This window comes from Ischnura elegans, chromosome 7, assembly GCF_921293095.1.
Source record: "Ischnura elegans chromosome 7, ioIscEleg1.1, whole genome shotgun sequence".
NCBI lineage: Eukaryota > Metazoa > Arthropoda > Insecta > Odonata > Coenagrionidae > Ischnura > Ischnura elegans.
Window position 1 is genome coordinate 31,480,314 of NC_060252.1, and position 21,596 is coordinate 31,501,909.

Sequence of the window (21,596 nt, forward strand, 5' to 3'; positions counted from 1 at the left end):
TCGGAAATGGTGAAGGCTCGGTGGAGTAGAGATGTTACCACCGAGGCCTTCTGGGCGGGATGGTGGTGTGATTCTGCGTTCAGGTATCGGTCCGTGTGCGTTTCCTTTCTATACACCGCATGTCCAAGACTGCCATCGTCTTTCCTCTTAATCATCACGTCCAAGAAGGGCAACTGGCCTTCGCATTCCTTTTCCATTGTGAAGCGGATCCTTCGGTGTTGGTTGTTGAGATGTATTAAAAATTTGTCCAATTCCTCTGCACCGTGTGGCCATATGATGAACGTGTCATCAACATACCGAAGCCAAAGCTTTGGTTGCTTGTGGTAGGTATTCACGGCCTCCTCCTCAAACTTTTCCATAAAGAGGTTGGCCAACACAGGGGAAAGGGGCGAACCCATTGCTGCTCCGTCTGATTGTTCATAATAGTTGTCATTCCACAGGAAGAAGTTGTTCCTCAGGCAGTGCTCCACAAGCTTGGGGAAGTCCTTGGGAATTCCTGAGCTTGTCAGCTTTTTCACAATTTCCACTGATTCTTCAATGGGCACGTTCGTGAACAGCGACACTACGTCGAAGCTCACCATGATGTCTTCTCTCTCGATGGTAATGCCTTTTATCATATTCACGAAATGGGCTGAGTTCTTCACATATGAAGAGGTGTTTCCCACGCAATCCTGTAGAGTTTGGGCTAGGTATTTGGCGAGTCGATAGGTTGGAGCGTCAATTTGGCTCACAATGGGCCTCAGTGGTACGCCCTCCTTGTGTAACTTCGGTAAGCCGTATAGCCTCGGTGGTTTGGGTGCGGACGTAATTAGCCATCTCTGTTCTTCAGTCGGAATAGAGGACCTCTTGATCATGGCTCTTGTCTCCCGCTCTGCTTTGGCCATGGGGTTCTTTTGTAGTTTGTTGTAAATGGTGTCGCACAGAATTTCTTCTACCTTTGCATTTCCTCTACCTGGCATTTCCTCTTTACAGGATTGCGTGGGAAACTCCGTTATTTTTAATGCTAAAACTTCGTTTAAAATTTTCCTACCTACAGAACAAAATGAAAAATTCATTTCAAAGTAAAAAAAATTGTAGCATGGCACACAATATATCATTGCAAAAACCATTGACAATATCGCCAATACCGCTTCGCAAAGGATTCCTGCTGTGCAGATGATCATAAATGAGTGGGAGAATCAGGCCGAGGAGTGGTCCTAAAGTCTCACTAAGCTGGGTCTCAGGCCTGGCCTGAATGCATCCGACAATTGCTACCTCTGCGGTCACTTCTCTTACCTTGAGTCAGCTAGAGCTGAGGTCGGGTCGTTTGAATAGAAAAATCCTTGACAGCTATACCCGACATCAGGTCTTCTGCATATGAAAATGCCTGTCAGCTCCATCCGACATTCAGCACGAAAGGGTTAATCATTTCTCTTTTTTACTTTTATTATTAATTTTACCTTAATCCCCCCTAAAAATAATTTTCATGAGCCCCTCCCCAAAATTTCATCACCACAAAGCACCTGCACTGGAACCTCTGTGAGCAACGTTCAGCTCTTGTGTTATCCTCCTTGATGGACCATTGGGTGGATATATGTACCATTACTTTAAACATTCCTAAAATAGCCATGGGAGTAAATTTGGAATTTCAATAGCCCAGCATTGGAGTTGAGCCGTGGAAAGTAAAAGTTCACTGGCTCAATGCATAAACTAAGGGGAAATTTTCTGGTACAGAAATAAATGTGAAATTTATTGCCTTTCATGATGAAGGTTAAAGGCCATAGCAAATTGGGGATCTAGAAGATCAATCCCCTCAAATTGTTTGGGAGATAAGAGTCTTAACTTCAAACTCACTCATAAACACCCCCAGAATGTACCTTCTCTCTAAGTTTACCTCTTCAAATTTTTTTCTGAGCGTGGCCTTGAGCAGGAAAGGTGCTAAGAGTTTTGTATTGTTTATGACGTGCAGTTGCCATTTTTTAAGAATGCCATTGCATTTACTTTTCAATTGTGAAACTATTTAACATTTAAGGCAACAGCATCTCTAAAAATGGCAACTAGCCTCATCCAGGGCCAGCTTAAGGGTAGGGCAACCCAGGCAACTACCCGGGGCTACGTAGCTAGGTGGGGCAACCAAACACCCAAACAGCAAAAAAAAATTTTGTTTTCCTATTCTGGCTCTGGCCTCAGGCAGGTTTGAGGTGACAACGTCCAAGGGGTGGAGTAAAATTTTCCTGTAGTCAGAGATCTGGTTACTCAGCCAATGTTGATTAGGATAGAATAGGCCCTAAGACTGCGGAGTAACTAGAATGGCTTAAGAAAGGTAACGGCTCAATTTGCGTATCACATCACACTTGGTAGTAATACATGAAGTAATGCTAAATATTGGGTATATAAATTAGAATACATTGACTATACAAATACGCTAATGATAGGAATAAATTAGAGAGACCTAATAAAAACTTAAACATTCAATTATGTATTTCAAACAAGTAGGATTCCTGTGATACGAATATTTTATCTCATTTTTAGGATTCTGGGGGAGGGGGTTTCAATTCCCCTCATCCATACACCTCTCCCCTCCTTAGATATGCCTCTGCTTTAAGATTTATCTCCACCTTTAAGGGTTTTAACCAGTAAACAGTTTCTCCACTGACAGTCATGTTTTGCTGGTCTTAACGAAGGATCAGGTTGGCTGGAGACCTGTTTCTTTTGTCTCAAGACACTGAAATGTAGATGAGAATCAATTGAGGCAGCGTAGTTAATGAGATTACTACTAACCTTAAACTAACAACAAACGGTCAGAAATGACTTGAGCATGTAGTGCGGAGGTCATGCAATTGTCCTACCTGCGCAGTACCCACCTGTCACTTTTATGGTGTTATTGCTGAGCTATCGGAGGTTAAAAAAAAACCTCCCTCCTATCTCACACCTAACGCATCAATAACATTTTCAGAAATAGAAGCGAATGAGTAGGTGTTAATTTCAGCTCACCCTAGTATCAAATGGTGCAAGAAGGCTGGATCCCGAGGCTGACTCCTGGGGTCTGCGAAGCAACACCACCCAATTCTCCATGGCAAGTCTTTTCGAAAAGGACAACCCTGGCAGAAAGATTATGGGGAGGAAAGCTGCAGCCATGTCTGCCTTCTTCCAGCAAAAGAAGAAAAGGAAAGAGGTAAACATCCATTAAATTCAATGCAGTTACTTGTGACACATGAAATATTATGAATAGAAATTGATAAATGAATATAAAGGGAGATTTTAGGAATGGATAACCATAGTATGCAGGGGTAATATAAGAGGGGGGCAGCCCTGAAATTCTTAATACTTTGAGGCCCAAGCCTGAGTATACCTTGGGATGTTTTTTTCCTGCCAGAGACCCGAGCCCAAGTAGAGCTTGGGTAGTGGTACTTGATTCCATGGGAAAATATTCCGTACGTTTTTCTCGGTACGCTACTATGTAGCCCATTTCTTAAGCACTTTGGTATTTTTTTTGGAAAGTGCTGCCACTGTCCCCCAAAAACTATGACATTAATCTAATCCTGAGAGTGTGAAGGAATTATCTAGACCTCAAGGTGAGTCTACTATAAGAATCCATATCGGCTTCACATTGGTCCTGACTGCAGATTTGTCAGGGGATAAAAAATTTCAGGGGTTGGGTAAGCAAGCCAGCATGACAACAAATTGAAGATACTAGCCGTGAACTGCTAAAAGCAACAAATTGTGAAAAAAATGGTACATTGGGCCTGAATCGTGCATATTGTTTGCCAAATAAGGCAGAAAGGTTTCAAAGTGGGATTTTTCCAAGCAAAAGGTGAGGATGCCAGAGAGCAGTGCTATCCTGAATCTATGCAAACCGCAAACGATTGTTACCCCAATGATCGCTACAAGTAGGCACAGTATGCCCTCAAAGCAATGGAAGATGTGATTGAGATAAGCCCCCATTGCTCCACCATGCATAAAAGTGAGCCAACTTCCATGATACTAGTACTGCAAGTGAAAGCCCCAGAGCAAGATGTACTAATGATATGCCCAGCAAATTACCAAGGTCTCCAGTCCAAAACAGTGAAGAAGGGACTCTTCATGCTCTCTGGGTTTGATCTGTCGCAATATTAAATGGTTGGACATTTGCTTCCTAACAAGGGCACTCCATTATACCAGTATAAGCCCCTGGCTGGCTGCTACAACCTTCTCTCAGAATTAACTCTGACTCATTTTTTTAATACATATTTTGATTCAGTCTATTCCACACATAAAATTATCAGATGTAATTCACCAACTAGGGTAATCAGATTCATTAAGTCCAGTTATAGATTGGCCAAAGTGAAAATGTCTGAAGATAGAAAAACCTGACCGCTAATCAAAGTTGGAAGAAATAACGTCTAACTAAACTAAGCTTTCCTAAGTTTTTCACCTGTGTGAAATGGTTTATGACACCATTTTAAAAGGTCCCCTACACAAATGCATACTTTTGAAAAATTTGGTGATACATATCAAATTCTCCCTTATTACCCCACAACAATCATCTTGAGTGACTCAAGTACTTCATCTTAGTGACACCCTTTCACAATAGAGTATGATGACAACTGTGTTCATTTTAAGGTTTTCCAAAATGTTAGAAGTATGTAACAACAATATTTTCCACTGAATAGGAACCCAAATTGAAATGAAAAATAAAGAAGCTACATACATTAATCAATTGATAGATATCTCCATTCTATTCATCACTTAATTCCATTGAATTTAAGATACTTAGACATTAAAATAAGAAGAATATAACCCTAAGTTGGTGATGCCCAGTCTCTAAGACCAGCAATTCTATCTTTCTGGTTATGCAGACACAATAACTCTCTGCATAACATTAACTTAAACTCTACTCAGCTTAAACATTTGCTCTAATCAAACAACTCTCAGCCCCAAAGACTGATCATCACCTCCTTTGATTTATTTACCTCATTGATGATGATATGCTAAAAATAAGGATTACTGATATCTGAGAATTGATAGTCTGAGCCTAAATTTGTTTTTTTTTAACACGTTGCGTACAGATGGCGAGAATTCTCGTCCCGAACGTTCCGGACAGATGACGAAGATTCTCGTCATTTAGGCGCGTCAACCTGAACACTTTTTAAGCGTACAATATGTATTCGTTTGTATGTTTTCAGTTGTTGTTCGTTATTCATAATGAAATGATGCATCATAACGTTTGATTGGGTAAAGTTATATTCTAAACATTAGCTAACCCCGGTACGCAAGGTGTTAACAATGCAGTAAAATATGGGCACTGACAAAACAATTTATCAAGGAATATTAGGTTTAATGCGGTAAATAAATGATTAATCAACTACCTAATTTTTGTGATGAAAATGAGCTGTATCTGCATAATATTAAACTAATACATGATTGAAAACTGTTTGAGATCATTGTATTTGTAAGAGAAATTGTTCATTCATTTGAGTCTTGGCTTCCGGGCGTTCCTCCGCGTTTAGATGTCCATAAGTGACGACAGTTTCTCCAGCCATCCTGCTGGCGTCTTCAGATGCATAAAATTTGGCCACCTATATAAGACGGCCAAATTTTATGCATCGCTACTTCTGACCTGAAGACGCCAGTAGGATGGCTGGAGAAACTGTCGTCACTTATGGACATCTAAGCGCGGAGGAACGCCCGGAAGCCAAGACTCATATGAAGAAACGCCGCGGAGATCTCAGATCAAACTTGTTCATTCATTTTAAAATATATACTTCAAAGTGGTTGAAAGTCACCACTAATGCCGCAGTCCTTTACGCCATTACTTTAACACACTCAATGCGGATGCCTTGAATACAAGGCATCGGTCCCGCTAGGTTTCTCGGCCCGCCATCTGCCTCCGCGTCTTCTACTAGACCCTGCAATTTTGCCCAGCGTCTCAGTGTGTCTTCTCCTGTGACTGGATACAAGTAGTTTGCTTGCAGCAGATTTTTTGCCCTCTTTTTATTATAATATATTTATTATAATTTTATTATAATATTTAATATTTTCCTTATTAATAGTGCAAATTGTTATAATTTTGAACTATGTATGATTGCATATGATTAAGGAATGCATAATATCTGATATTATTGCAAAATGTTTTTTCCGCGTGGCGGTGTGTTATGATAAATTTTCTCAGCATTGAGTGTGTTAAGGTAAAGAGGTCACTTTGAATTGGATTATGTGATAACTTCACTCTAAAGGCGTTTTTGCATGTACTTACCCCTTTGATCACTGTTTGTATGACACCATTTGTGGTGTTATCTTCTGGAGTCACCATCACATAATCGAACCCAAACTCATTCTGGAGCATTTCCATGAAGTGAAAGGCAATACCGATGCCATAAGTTTTGTTGTTTGTCTTGTTGATTTTGAAATCACTCATTGGCCAATCCTGAAAAGCATTGAGTGGTTCATTATAATAAATCCATCTTATTAAAAATCCTAGCAGAGTACAACATTCTGTAAATTCATTACACTTCAGATGAAGTAACAAAAACTTTAGTACTACATTTATATGTGATATGCTTTCTCACTATGAGCCAAAAAGAAGATAAAATGATGCTTATAAGAGATTTTGCATCTCAATATAAGACAACTTCACAGGCAAAGCAAGTATGCATTCAAAAGAGAGCATTTGAAAGTATTAAAACCAAAGCCAGTGTGGGCACAAGCATCTGACTTGACAGGTTACATACTTGGTGAAATTACATTGCATCTGGCAATGGCTCAGGAATTGGTGCTAGATGTGAAAACAACCAAATTCATTCCAAAAACAATTTCAAATCATTAACTTTAAAAAACATCACAGAAAAAATGAAATATGAAAATAGTACAAATATTGAAGGAATAATGGAGTACACATTGGATAATTTAACATAAAACATAACATAACCAAGTTCACCAATCAAGATATTATAAAAATTAAAATGTTTTTCCTCAAGGGGAGAATAAAATTGCCTTTACCAGCCCATTCAACAAAAGATATGACTCCTTTAATTTTCCCCATCCATTATTGCATAGCAATAATTTCAATATGAAGTATGAAGGAGTTAGATATATTATGGCTTCATTCATATCTCACTTTGAGTGTGACAACACGGAGAGTCCTTCCTTTTAATGCCATCTTATCCTTAGCAATCTTCTCTGCTATATTTTTCCCAGTTGAAGGAAACGTTTCCCGTCCTCTCAGCCCCTGAAGAGAACCGGTTCCTGAATAAAATGGAAAGAAGAGAAAAGAATATGACCTCAAGGCTCATATACAATAGAATTCAACTCTGTGGGGGACCTTACAATACAATAGAATCCAACACATTCATATTTGGGGGACCTTAACCAGTGCAAGATTCCTGGGAGGTAGAAAGGAAGGGAAAACTTCAAAATAAGAGAGATACATTGATGAACCAGAGGTTAATTTTGGCTGGTTTGTGCTGGAATGGGATTCAAGCACCTCCTTTAGAAAATTGAATATGTACCATTAATAATTATCATTTGTGGGTACCGAATATAAATAAAAAGTTTTCTAAATAACATTGGTTTTTTTTTATAGTGGGAAAAACATGATTCCTCAATGTAACTTTAATTACTGGCTTTGAAAAATTGAAAGTTTTAAAGAGGGGGTTATATTTTAATCATGGGTAAATAAAATGTATGAATATGCATACTGGTGCCTAAAATTTTATAAATTGAGCACTGTGATGAACAGATGGGTATAGAAATTTATTTCCCTCTAAAAATACAGAATATAAAAAAAATGTTACATTAATCTCGGAGTCTTGGGCAGTCAAATGACACTCAATGTTCACGAGTGTGCCCAATTTTTCTTCATATTCTTTGCATTCTTTCATAGGTGAACAACTAACAGGTGGTGTCCTAACACCTCCTGCTGCATGCCTATTGAGGTGGCTTGCAGGGTAGTATGTAGGTGTAGATTTACCAATTCCAAGAGAGAGGATCTTTGCAACTATAGATGACATTTTGAATTTATTCTTACATAAGAAATAAATACTATAAAAATTTAAAAATTTGAAATATTTCATCTCTGTGCAAATTATGGGGAACATGGAAGTTGGTAGTTGTGGAGTATGGCAAAGTGGTTGGCTTCTATCAAATTGGTCCTTGGGTCTAAACCCTGGTGAAGCCTACGTATGACCCCAAATATAAATCTTTGAAATGCAAAGTGGCACAACAAAAGGAACTGGCCTACTACCCAAAATGAACGTTAATCACATTCCATTGGCTTAGTTCAGAGTGAGCTCAGCCCTCACCTATCCAAACCAACCTTTGTGCTGAATTACTAAGAGAGGGAAATAATAAGAAACATTATTGAATTTAGAACAGGCAGTTCCTAAACAGAGTGCTTTTGCCCCAAAAACCAACATTTCTGTGGCAAAGATTAACTTATATGTACTCATATAATTAATTTTATATCATTTCATTGATTTTTACCACAGCAGAACTCTATTCTCAAAATATGTACATATAGGAATAGTTCAAAAGAATAGAGGTAGGCAGAGCATAATCAGATGAAGAAACTTCCAAAAGTTCATAGTTAAGATCTAAAGATGGCTTCAGAGCTGCTTAGAGATGGCTTTTTCTTACCATTTTCGTGGGCAATGATAGCAGGTGTGGTCTCCCCAGTGTAATTGGACAGAAGATTTGGTGAATTGTGAATAAAAAGAGGGCCATCAGTAGAGTGGTTGCCCAGTATAGCAGCTGCCATCAGGACCACGCTAGTTGGAAAACCCATTTCCAAAGGTGACTCACCAGCAGAAATCTTGAAGCATGGACTACATGTAGAAATTTCTCTCCCTCACATTGCCAGACCTAACAACTGAAAGTAATTTTGGTAACTCAGATACGCCAAAAGGCAAATTCAGTATTGGAAACCTCAATAAATTTTATCATGTACTTTCAGCAAATATATACAAAACTGAAGTTTATTGGAGGAGACTGAATAGCTCAGGCCACATGTGCCACGAGAAGGGAAGTAACAAGCGAGTTAGGAGAAACCTGGCATCAGAGTTATAACTTCTACTTTACCTCCCAACCTGCAGGGTAAGTAAAGGTAAGTCTCAAAGGGCTTAATGTACCATCCCACGGACAGAAAGCTGCACTTGATGTGCACTAGCAGGGATTGGGCTTCCAAGGAAAATTCTCTATCACAACTGAAATTTGAACCCAGGCCCACAAGATGGAAAGCCCATTATACCATCTGGATCGCTCAGAAATTACTGCAGGTAGATTTTTTAATTTAAATACTCCATTTGATTGCATACTGATGTCAATGATGGCATGCATCCAAATGTTGATATCATTTCAATCAGTGTTAAAATGAGAAAGTAAATTTCACCCTTTCAAGGGGAGCCCCTCAAGTGTCACCACCAGATGTCGTTCAAATTTTTCTAGGTGTTAGGAAATGGATAACCTTGAGGTTTACTTTTAGATTCCGCTGTCAACGCTCAATACTTTTCGATATTTTTTATTTTTTTTTTGGGCGACGGAAAGTAAAATATGCAACCCGCATCACACAAATAGCCCCTTTTAACTCCGTTGCTAGCAACAGCACTGACGGTGTATTGTTGTGCTGTGCTTTGCATACATTTTAAGCGTTTTCCTAGCATTTTCCATCGCTAATATCTATAGTATTGAGCGTCGGCAGCTGAAACAAAAACTACACTCAATGGGTATCCATTTCCTATCACCCAGAAAAAATTGAACGAGACCTGGATGTGACCCTTGATGGACTTTCCTTGTTAGTCAGCGCCAATGAAAATATTGTTTTCAGTTAGGAATGAGGAAGCATGGCAGCTGCTATGCTTCTCGCAAACAGGGACTGCATGAACATTTTTTCCCAGTAGATAGACAAATATCTATCAGCAGCCAATCAACCAGTTCTGCCCTTCGACAATGTAATACAGTGTCGAGGGTTTCGGCACTGTGTGATAATGTGTCTCGATAGAATGTACAAGTTCATACAGGGCCCTCTTTTATTGATCTTTTGAACTTTCAACACATTCCCCAAAAGCAGCCAATGTTTACACACATATTTTTATTGCTGGGGATCCACTGCAAAGATATAATAAATTACGCTTAACGGATGATTCAGCAAGATATCAAATTAAATCTTTTGCTTAGCATCAGGTAAGGATACCATGAGCCAACCTTGAAATATTTGTATTTTTTCACCCAATTCCAAGATAGCAAAGATAAATGAATCCATGCATTCCGAAACTGCAAAAGTCCTTCCCGCAAAGAGTTGAAACAAGCAATTATATCCATACGTCTTCAAAGCTACCACAGCCATCACATAATCTTCTCCACGTGAATAGATGTATTACTCTACACAGCGGCGTATCAAGAGAGGAGCAAGGGAGGGGCTGTAGCCACCCCTTTGGGTATCCAACTTACACTAGATAAAATGGTAATTGTGTTCGGACTACCACTGCTACTGGGAAGTCACCCTCTACGCTCTCCACCTAGCCCCCAATTTTTGCTCTCCTAGATCCGGCGCTGACTCTACGTACCATCCATTAGCACACCAAAAAATCGAAGCAGTAGCTAAATTTAACCTTAACTTAATCTAAGTAGACCCAAAGATGCTCAATAAACTGTTCACCCCAAATTCCTGAAAAGTGGCTTTAAAGTCATTTTGGAAATCATACCGTCTTCACGTGAAAAAATATCTCAAGATTAATCCAACCTCTGCCAAACAAAGCAAAATATGAATTTAGCTTCATAGTAGGGAAATAATTTTAAAGGAGGAAGCGAAGACCGGTATAAAAATTCTTCAAAAGAGTAAAAAATTCTTACCTCATCGTGACACTGCTAACGCTCCAGCGGAATTCATCCCTCTAAGAGACCAAGATGGATGCTCTCTGCGCTGATCCCCTAAATCTCATTGCAGAAGCTAGTTGTACATTTTTAGTGTGGTCAGTTCTGTACACGCACTTGCTTTGAATTCCATGGATAATTTACCGATCCAAAAACATTTGAAAACCTTCCTTTATCCCAACGTACACACACGAGCACATTGGTGATTTGAATCCATTCGAACTTAAAAGCACGAATGATCGAGATTAGGTCACTTTCAATCACCACTCAAATGCAACAATAATACCTAGAGGATCTTCCTACTTCCATCAAAACGCGAAGCTATTTCACACTAAAGCCTCCAGCGTTATGGGACAGGTTTCCTCCTGCATCACGTCAGTGCTCACAAGGAGAAATGACTTACTTTTCGTACATATGCAGCGGTGAATACGCAAGATGACTATCGTCTAAAAGTAAAAAAAAACACGTGAATCCTAATTTATGAAAAGTCAAATATGACCAGGGTTGCGAGTAATAAATTCAGCATGATTTGAGGGGATTGTAAAATGTCGAGAGATTCGATGCGAAATATTTACCGGAGATCGTTTTCAGTGCGAACTTGACTAGGCAGAGCTACGGAAGTTTTGTGAGTCCAATGCCTCAACTTTGACGAGACTAAACACTTGAAATGTCTCTTTTTTTTTAATGTTCAAAATCCAGACGTTAAAATCACATCATTCCCGTGGCTCGAGTACTCAATGAATTGAGTTGGTGTGGGGAGAGAGTGGCGATCTAATGGTCAGAGCTACGGTTACTGATCGAATGGACCCGGGTTCGAATCAGGGTGAAATCATAGGACACCACTAACTCCAAAATCCTCGCGGTGCAACTCGACCAGGAAAAGAAACTGGACCCTCTCCACTGAATAAGGGAATTTCAACCGCCTGTGTCCTGTTCCGGGGTGAGCTCACCTATCCAAACGAACTTACGCGTTGAAGCACTGAGAGAGTGCAGAATAGTGCCCCTGGAACGAAATTTCAAAATTGTTAACGATAGAAGGCAAGACAAAACAAGAAGAAATTTTGGAGCAAGTTAATGCAGTGTTTGGCGACTGATCGATGGTTCCTGGAGTCGCCTTGTTCCCTGGTTTCCGATCATGGAAAAGCCTTCTTAAACAAAAACCAAAATTTTCACGATGACATTACACTCGAAGACAGGAACTGTCTCCCCTAACCCTGCCTGGGGGATCCCCTCGCCTGTGGCTTACTTTGTAGTGAGCTCTACCCTTACCTACTCAAACTGGCTCTTCTCACCTGAACGTGGGAAAATCGCACGCCTCTAGCTTCGTCTCGGGTGAGCTCTACCCTCTCCTACCCAAAGTTCAGAGGAACAAGAATTATCAGTTTCTAATGGCTGGCACGCCAAGTGCTCGAGTAACTAAGTCAAGTGAGGACGCAAATGAACAGGGTATGGATCTATTCCAGCTGACTTGAGCAACGTCTTCAACTGTTTGGAGGAGTCAAGTCAACCTCACATCGGATAAGAAGTGAGGCGGTGAGCATTCCGGGTTGAAAACAGTCGATTGAGGGGAGTTTTCGTTTTTTCCCTTCTGACACGTTTAACCTTGGCGTGGGTGTGTCATAAAGACGAGGGGTGGGAGAGGGTTTGGAGCGTTTGGAGTGAGTGCGCTGCGATGACCCTCACTTGTTTGCCCAGCAGCGGCGGAGAGGTCTCACGCGAAATGACAAGGAATAGTGTTGGGAGTCGATCGTGCGATGTCCGATGACAAATGGGAGGAAGACATGCGAAGGTGGTGGAAGGGGCGGGCGACTTGGTAAGGGTGCTTCACACCATCGAGAAAAATGAAGGATCTGGTATGTTCGTCGAGGAATCGAATGTCAGAATACTTAACGCTCCCCTTGACCCAGTCAGCAAAGGACACGATTCCCATGGTTGACGATGGTCAGGCCAAATGGAATGGTTGCTAGGGGCAAGGTTAAGGAGATTCTTCGGAAAAACAAAGGAAATAAAAATGGCGAAAATTAGGGTTGCGTGTGATTAAAATCCATCTTGATGCAAAAATGTAAAACTTGAGTTGGTGAAATTCCACTTGAATATCTAACTGACCGTGGTTTAAACAGTCGAAAGCCTATTTCAAGATACTGAGGGTAAACGCGGGAGCTACTTATGCGTATATGAAGGTATAAGGGCGTACTCAGGATAAAAACTAGGAGGGGAAGGGGGACAAGCCATGTTCGTTCAAGTTGTAAAATTTTAGCGTGGAAAAGGTAAATGAAACCAGCATTTTAAGAAAATTATAAAAGCGCTTTATAAGCTATTAAAATTATTTGGTTAAAAATATTTTTATTTTAGTTACATATCATTTCTCGTGGGTTTAAATAAAATTTGTTTACAAATTTCGTTCAGATCCAGTCCTGATTTTCCTTTCAGAGTTTTACGTTTTTGGCCTTTGGGGGAGGGGGAGGGGGCAGCTGCCCCCCTATCATCATCGGTATTTACATCGGTAAACGGAGGCCCAAGTCGGAGCTTGAAACGCTGGCTAATATGGATGAATTAACCCGGTAGAAATCCCGAGAAGAGCTTAGCCATATTATTCGCCGGGAAAGCATCGAATCAAAACATCTTATATGTTATTACAGAAAGATTTATTTCAGTCATTCCTTATATCGACGGCTAAGTTCTAACAACACGTATCTCAAATTCGGCCGGTTTGAGAAAGGTATCTCAAATAAGGCGTAATAACATTAAAATATAAAATACAAGCAAAAAAAACTGTTTTTCTGTAAATGAATGCTTCTTTTTCAATTGTATGAACTTTTTGTTTTTAATTTCTGTGTGCAAGAAAAAATCTGAACGTGATATTTTAGAGATGCGTGTCGTTAGAACTTAGCCATCGATATGCTCCATTAATTTTGCACACACAGTGATATATGGAGTATCGTTTTAAAAGTTGAATGACCATCTTTTGATAAAAAAATTCAATCTCAAATTTCACAATTTACCCAATAATTTGACTTAAATAAGTTTCGATTTTGCTATGTCGATTATTCGTTCGAGGTATATCGACTCCACACTTTTTTATTCTAAACAGGTATAAAGAAAGCACTTTATGATACACCTCTACTTGAAACCCCATTCCACCGTTTCCTTGACATACTTGATATCGTGATTTTTGTGACAACTTATCACTGACACAGTGAAAGTGCGAAATTTTCGCACGGGTTACCCAGTTTAAATTTTATTGAAAGTATTCCACCGATTGAACCCTTTCATTTCGATTAATTTTACGAATATTGTGCTCTTGTTCTCCATTTATATTTTTCGGTGGCTCTTTTTCAAATGGTAGGTAATGAAATGATATTTTGAAATTTGTAAAAAACGTAGCACCGTGAAATAAAATGTGATTATTAAACATGGAGAAGACAGCTATCGCTACTCGAATAAAATCATCTTAATCCTTCCAATGCATCATGTTTCATGAAATGTGAATTATTTATGTGTACTATGTATGTTTTAACATTTTTAAGTTTTCAAAATAACTACATTGTTCCTCTAAATAGTGCTAAAATTATGCAAATCCGATGACGAACTACACTCGTCTACGCGCGGTTTGGCGTCGAAAGTTCATGACGAGCTAGACTCGTCATTACAGCGCAAGGGATTAAGGTAGGTTTACACGGAGCTCCGAGACGCATTCCGCCATGCTTTTCTCCCCTCATAGACTTCCCTCTTCGATTCAAAATAAGGCCTACTCCCTTCATGCTATCGGCAAATCCTATTCTTTTCCTTCCTCTCCCTCGTTTACCGAAAATTCTACCCTCCAACACTGTTTTCAACATCCCCTCCCTACGTACTCGCCCCATCCATACCTCCTGTCTCCTCCGCATCTCATCAATAAGCTGCATCTCCTCACCCACCATGTCCAGCACTATTTCGTTCCTCTTTCTTTCCGTCCACTTCACCTTCTTCAAACCCACATCTGAGACGCCTCCAACCTTCTATCGTCTGCCCTCCTAGTTGTCCAAGTCTCCGCACCGTAAAGCGCTTCACTCAAGATTAACCTCTTCATTAACCTTTTCTTTACACTCTTGAATAACGATCCTCTTATAAGCTCCTTCCTGTTCATGAACGCCTTCTTTCCTAATGCAAATCTATTCTCGATTTCATTACTGCTGCATCCGTTTTCCTCTGATGTGCTGCACACAAAGTTGAATTGCTCTACCTGCTCAATTTGTCTCCCTCCTCTTTCAGCTTGAGTTTCACATTCCTAGCTTGCGCTGCTTTTCAAAACCGCATAACCTTCGTCTCTTTGTGATAAATCCTTCTCGCAGCGCTTGTCTAACCTATTCACAAGAGCCAATAGCCCCCTGTATGACTGGCTAATCAAAGCCTGATAATCCGCGAAACTCACTGATTTAAACATCATTCCTTCCACTTTTACTCCAGCTTCTAATCCATCCAAAGTCTCTCTTACCATCTCCTTCGAGTACAAGTTAAAAAGCAACAGCGATAGTGGACACCTTGCCTCACTCCTCAGCCAATACTTGCCCACCCTGATTCTCCGTTCGCTACCCTCACTTGCGCAGTCTAGACCATGTACAGATTACGAATCAGTCGCCTATCCCTCCAATCTACACCTATTTTCTTGATAATATCCATTAACTTTACCCAGTCCGCTCTATCAAACGCTTTCGCAAAACCCACGAAGCAGGCATACACGTCCTGGTCAATTTCTAGGTTTCTCTCCGCCAGGGACTTCATTGGCGCTATTCCATCATGAGTTGAATTTCCTTTTCTGAAGCCAAATTGATTGTCACTCAAATACTGACCAGACCTCTGAATGACTCTAGAGCGTCATATCCATCCTTCATTACCTTTAGTTCCTACTGCTCTTCCAAATTTCTATCTTAACTTTCTATAATAACGGCCAATTGCCAACTAAGAGAATTACTACCTACTGTAGCTAAAAATGCACCCACGCAATCAAATAAATCATGATGGAGTTCATCACTCCGCTTAATACGATATTACATGCATGTGGTAAACCTAATGCATGCATAAATGTGATTTGGAAGATTTATGCGACTTTTTCAACATATGTCAATTCTAAGTCGATGGTTGAAGAACACACAAACTTTCGTAATTTTCCACACTTCAATGAAACTTACGCCGACCTATATTTTAACAGATAACCAGTATTCTCTAATTACCGAACACCAGAAAAGAACCAAAATAAATTCATGTTACAGAACAGACACTCAATATGGCACCCAAACATGTCAGCCAAATACCAATCATACGAACTTCAGAGCATGGTAAAAGCCACCAAGGCCCCGAAAGGGGATGTTAGGCAAAGGGGAAAGAAATGGCGGGTTTCTAACAGATAAATCCTTCCAGGAAGGTAAACACCAAGCAAAAGTGAGCTAAAGTCATAAAAATGGTCTTAAAACAAGGAACCTTCGTAAATTACCTTCTTTAATTGATAAACGATAATGTAAATTTGATTTAAGCGAGGAAAATTACAAAATTTTGTGTGTTCCATCCTCATGATTGAAAAATTATGCCAAATGAAACTTGAGTCTCTCGCTTACATTAAAAGTCGAGTTACGCCGCTTTAAGTTATTGTGAACCGGTATACGCTCTTCCCAAGTTTCAGCAACGGAGATAAACCAAATTTAGTAAAATTCAGTTGCTGCCCCAACGAGGCCTACGGTGGAGGCGACGTCGATCATGGAAGTTGAGATCGTCTGTTGACGTATGCCTAAGGAAGGACTTTGCAGGTTGTTGTTTAATCGGTATGCGATAAATAAGTTGAGAAATGAAGGTCTTGGAAGGAAGGAAATCGGTCGGCATAGAAAGTATGACGAACGAATAATTCCAAGAAATAGCCGGGTTCCGCTAAAAATTACTATGCGCGAACAGACACCGCTGAATAGCATTGGTACGAATTTTATTAGAGGCCATCAATGATTCCGTGGCAACGGTCAGTCTAGTAGAGCTTCAAATTTTCAGAATAGGCATTTACCATGAGCGACAAAGAGGGCATAACGTAAGAACCATATTTTCAGGTCAGGAGGAAACGATACAATGAGAGAGATACTTCGTCGAATGGATAGGTAAATATAGTCAATTTACCACAAGCAGTTTATGGTATCATTCAGAAAATATCAGGATATGTATCATATACACTTATAAGTAAATTCTGTATTTACAATATATAATTACCTAGGGGAAATTTTTCGTGTCCTTCGCTAGGCCGCAATTCACATCTAAGCCATCGAGGTAGCGTTCAAGCCACCACCAGGGTGTGTGGTACGGAGTGTTTCCACACAACTGGACCATTCATCCCAGCCTTAAATTAGAAACGAGCTCGTCCATCTCACACAAGCCAAACTCTCAGGTCGACGACATGCAGTCTGACTAAAATCTAGGGGAGTGCAAAGGACACCAATGGTGAGTCCAAATGTGAATATCTAAAGATAGGGAAAACCTTGCCACGGAGCCCGCAAAAAAACATTCCGACTACCCAACCTGTGCGTGGACGTCAGTTTCCTCAGGGCATTCTATTCGCTAGGGCATTTGAGCCTGTAGTTTGACTCCTGTCTCGCTAGCCCGGTCGCCCGCGCGTCCGTCCTCGTCGGCTATTGCTGGCGTACTGGTGAGAGATGCAGGCTACCTCATGTGCCAACCATCCAAGTTTTTACCGACCCTATCACATCAGTTAAGTGGGGCTCGTGGGTGTCTACATACTTTTGAAAACGATAGTACATGACTTCCTCTTAAGTATTGACGCGGCGTCGCTTTTTACCAACATTCCCTATGACGAGGCCACCATCATATTCGAAGAAGAGTTCACCGAAAATATAGGCAAGTTGACAGAAGGGTGCCTGACTAGCAACTCATCTCGATGGACAAATAACTTCTATGAGCAGATATCCGGTGCAGTTACGGGATCGCTTATTTCCCCACCGGTGGCGAACACTTTGCGATGAACTTCGAAACTACAGAACTAGAAAATGCTCTTCGATCTTCCTAGCAGTTTGGATACATATATTAATTGAATTTATGACGTATTGCCAGATCTTAATTCATTTTAATACTGCTCATGGAACTGTTTAAGACACTTTAATTTTCATACATCTCCTAATTCTGACAATTGCATCAACATTCCTCATTATCTTTTCCTTATTGCATCAGAATAAGCATTCAGAGTTGAAAATTTACAAGACGACTGGAAATACGGAATATATCGGAGCATTGCTTAATGGCATGGTCCAGAAATTAATTCACTCGACTCAATCTTCGCGAGTAGTTTTCAACCCGACCCGAAATCAAAAAGTACTACTCGCACTTCCCTAGCGAATTCCATTCTTGGATGCATTGGTGCAAAGGAAAGAAGATGGAACCCTGGGCCATGCGGTGTACAGAAAGCCTTCCATCAACCGATACCTCAATGTAAACTTGTACCATCGTCCTTCACAAGTAAATGCAGTGCTGATGGCCATTACCCAGCGTTCCAACAGAATTAGTGACGTGAACAAGGCCGAAAAAAGAGTGGAAGCCATTATGAACTGATCGTAAATGACATAAGAGCCATTTATAGAACGTTTAATAAAATCATGATGAAGGGTAAGGAAAGAATTGGATCTCAGGACGAAGACACCCCTCCAACCAAAAAAGACTTCCTGCCTAATATCCGTAGAGCAAAATAAAGGTAATGAAATTTTCTCCGCATTCATGACATAAACCCCATTTTTAAGCCGCACCAGTGGCGTAACTATGAGGGATATGGGGTATATATCCCCCCCAAAGACTCAGAGAAATAAAAAAATATTTAAAACTATTGTCTGGTTTTGCTATATAATAACTGCTTCTCATTAAAACTAAATTTTAATTTCCAACATGATGTGAAATGAATTTCCAGGCATGTCATTTCTCAAAATCTTTCCCGGACCCCTCGTTGCTTAGGTCTATCCACCAGGACCCCTCACCCCCCAAAAGCACATTCCTAGTTACGCTACTGAGCTGCACATAAAATTTAGGAACTTCCTTAGGAGTGTGAAGGACACAACACAATTTCAAGTGGAAGGAGTGTATAAGATACCCTGCCGAGATTTCTTTAAGAAACGCATCGGTGAAATTGGACGCCCCGTAATAACCAGAACTGAAGAACACAAGCGCGTCATTCGCCTGGGACAACCATCGCAGTCAGCGGTGGCGGAAAATGCAGCCTCGGACACGCGATTAACTTTCTAAATGCCAAAGTAATCGCCAATCCCAGGAGCGGTCTGGAGACCCACGGCTGGGCATCTCCTCACCGTGGGAAGCGGGGGTCCTCCCCCAAAAAGTTTTAGGAAATTTTGTGCCCGGAAATGGATTTTGACGCTAAAATCGCTTTAAATAACTAGATAAAATTTAATTTGAATAGAAATTTCGTAATAAAAATACTTTGATGAGTGAGAAATTCACAGCTTATTACTGACCCATTTGGCCCATTTGACTGAGAGAACCGCAGCACTACAAGGTGGATAATTGTATGGCCTGTAGGACCGCCACTGGCATCGAAGTGTAGCAGTCTCTCAAAGAGATGACGTCCGAAAGGAGAGAATCATCCACTAGAGGATTAACTGATCGATATTGATGTGACTGATGCATGGAGGCAGCCGAATGGAACATTCTGCGATAATTCCAACGGCATTTGAAGAGTTTTCGTACGAGGGGCGTTTTTTTTCAACCTCCGATGGGTCATGAACAGAAGACGATGTGAATGATCAAAAACTATTTCATTGTTAAATGTTGGGCACACTTTTGGTATCCTTTCGACATAACCCCCCTGGCAATTGAGGTATTGGTCGTGCCTGTTTACAAGTTTTACTATACCCTATTCAGAAGATGTTACCGCCAGTGACCTCCAATGAATTTTGCCTTAGTTCTGATTCTCAAAGCCTGTTAGAAAATCCTTCCCTCCGAACCACTTCTTCACTTCAGTGTTAAGATGGAAGCCACACGGCACTATGTCAACATTGCACGGCGGGTGATCGAAAATTGCACAAGGAGCAGTTGGGCTACATCAGCGCTGAGATGACGGTCTTTGTCATGGATCACAACACTTGCTGAAGCCAGCATGTCCCCTCTTTTGTTTTGAATGGGAATAGGTGTAATGTTTCACACTAAAGCCACATTGCATTAAAGAAAAATTCTCTTTTATCGGCATAAAGGTCAAGACATTTCAATGCTGAAGCCATTCGGCGAATTTTCTGGCTGTCGCTCCGCAGTGCTTTATTGGCGGGAGAATCAATTGAGGCAGTGTGGTTAATGAGATTGCTGCTTACCTTACACTAAAAACTTAAGATCAGAAACTACTTGAGCGTGTGGTGCGGAGAATGTGCAGTCGCCCTATGCGCGCAGTACCCGGATGTCGATTGTAAGGAGTGTTTGCTGAGCTATAGGAGGTTGAAAAAAAACCTTCCTCGTATTTTATAATACATAATGTTCAGTTATCTATTAAGTGAATTTGTTCTTCGAAACTGCACTAAAATTAAAGGAACCTTCAAAATAACGTTTTCGAATTACCCTTTCAAAAAAGCATTGGGTTTCCTTTATTTTTCTGATAATTTTTTATTTAAATTTATGTTACATAATATTTTACACCGGATATGCTGTAAACAAAGCAGCTAGTTAACAAATGGAATTATATAATAGCAAAAAAAACTTTGGTTTAAGCACTCTGTCTTTTCTTTATTACACCTTCCATATACACTTCACGAAGGACGGCAGCGGTTTGGGGGTCCTCTTAAGATCGCGGCCCTCGGCGATTGTCGACCATCCTATCCCCACTGGCTGAGGTGAAAAACTTCCGCGAGGCGCTAGAAATTAGTGATTGCGACCAGAACTTCTGGAAGGGACTGTGGCTTAAATATCAGCCACGCTTGGTATCCTGCTCTGAAGTTATGGAATGACAACTCATCCACCCCATCCCCTTTAAACTTCCTCCTCTCTATGAACCCTAACAAATATATACTCCGAGAAATCTTTATTCCCTCAGAAATAGTGAAAAACAACGGCCATGAAATGTTGGGCAACAAACATTATAAGTACGCGGAGCACACCCGAAAAACGTCATCAACAGTTCAATTGAAATCTGAGGTTACGTGGGTCCATTGAAGGCATATATGCAATAACCACATAATAACCTAAGGTGAAGTTTAGAGAAATTTGTGGAAAAAATAACAGTTCCTGCCAGCAAAGAGTAGAACATAAGATTTTGCCATGTGTGCTGAAGTAATTCGGAACTTATTGCTAAAAACACAATTGCTGGATGTGAAGGGCAGGAAGGGTTTCATATGCTTGCGGAAATTCGTTTTTGCAAAAAATGGTCATAATCCGCTTCTTGAACTCAAGTCTCCAACTGTTTGTTGAATTGACCTGGCCCATTTGACTGAGAGAACCGTAGCACTAAAAGGTGGATAATTGTATGGCCTGTAGGACCGCCACTGGCATCGAAGTGTAGCAGTCTCTCAAAGAGATGACGTCCGAAAGGAGAGAATCATCCACTAGAGGATTAACTGATCGATATTGATGTGACTGATGCATGGAGGCAGCCGAATGGAACATTCTGCGATAATTCCAACGGCATTTGAAGAGTTTTTGAGGAACATAATAGCCAAAAATTATATAAACAATTGAAAAATTAGTGTAGATCTTCCCTCATATTAACTCCATTAATTTTACTTGCGAAGTAATGAAAATGATTATTCCATTTTATATAAAGG

The 21,596-nt window shown here is 40.4% G+C and overlaps 1 protein-coding gene across 5 annotated transcripts in view; it reads right to left on the reverse strand.

Annotated features, from left to right (window-relative positions):
• The window catches only part of LOC124162668 (glutamate receptor ionotropic, delta-1), a 44,726-nt gene that overhangs the window by 11,168 nt on the left and 11,962 nt on the right, over window positions 1-21,596 (reverse strand). For 2 of the 5 annotated variants that reach the window (XM_046539266.1, XM_046539268.1), the window contains 4 exons: window positions 8,593-8,824; window positions 7,076-7,203; window positions 6,215-6,385; window positions 2,974-3,126 (listed from right to left, as the gene is read on the reverse strand). In XM_046539266.1, the coding sequence (XP_046395222.1) occupies window positions 2,974-3,126; window positions 6,215-6,385; window positions 7,076-7,203; window positions 8,593-8,740 (600 nt within the window). In that variant the 5' untranslated portion in view covers window positions 8,741-8,824. Of the gene's footprint in view, window positions 1-2,973; window positions 3,127-6,214; window positions 6,386-7,075; window positions 7,204-8,592; window positions 8,825-10,803; window positions 12,333-21,596 lie in introns of those variants that run through there. The other 3 variants (XM_046539269.1, XM_046539265.1, XM_046539270.1) reach the window with 3 other exon arrangements.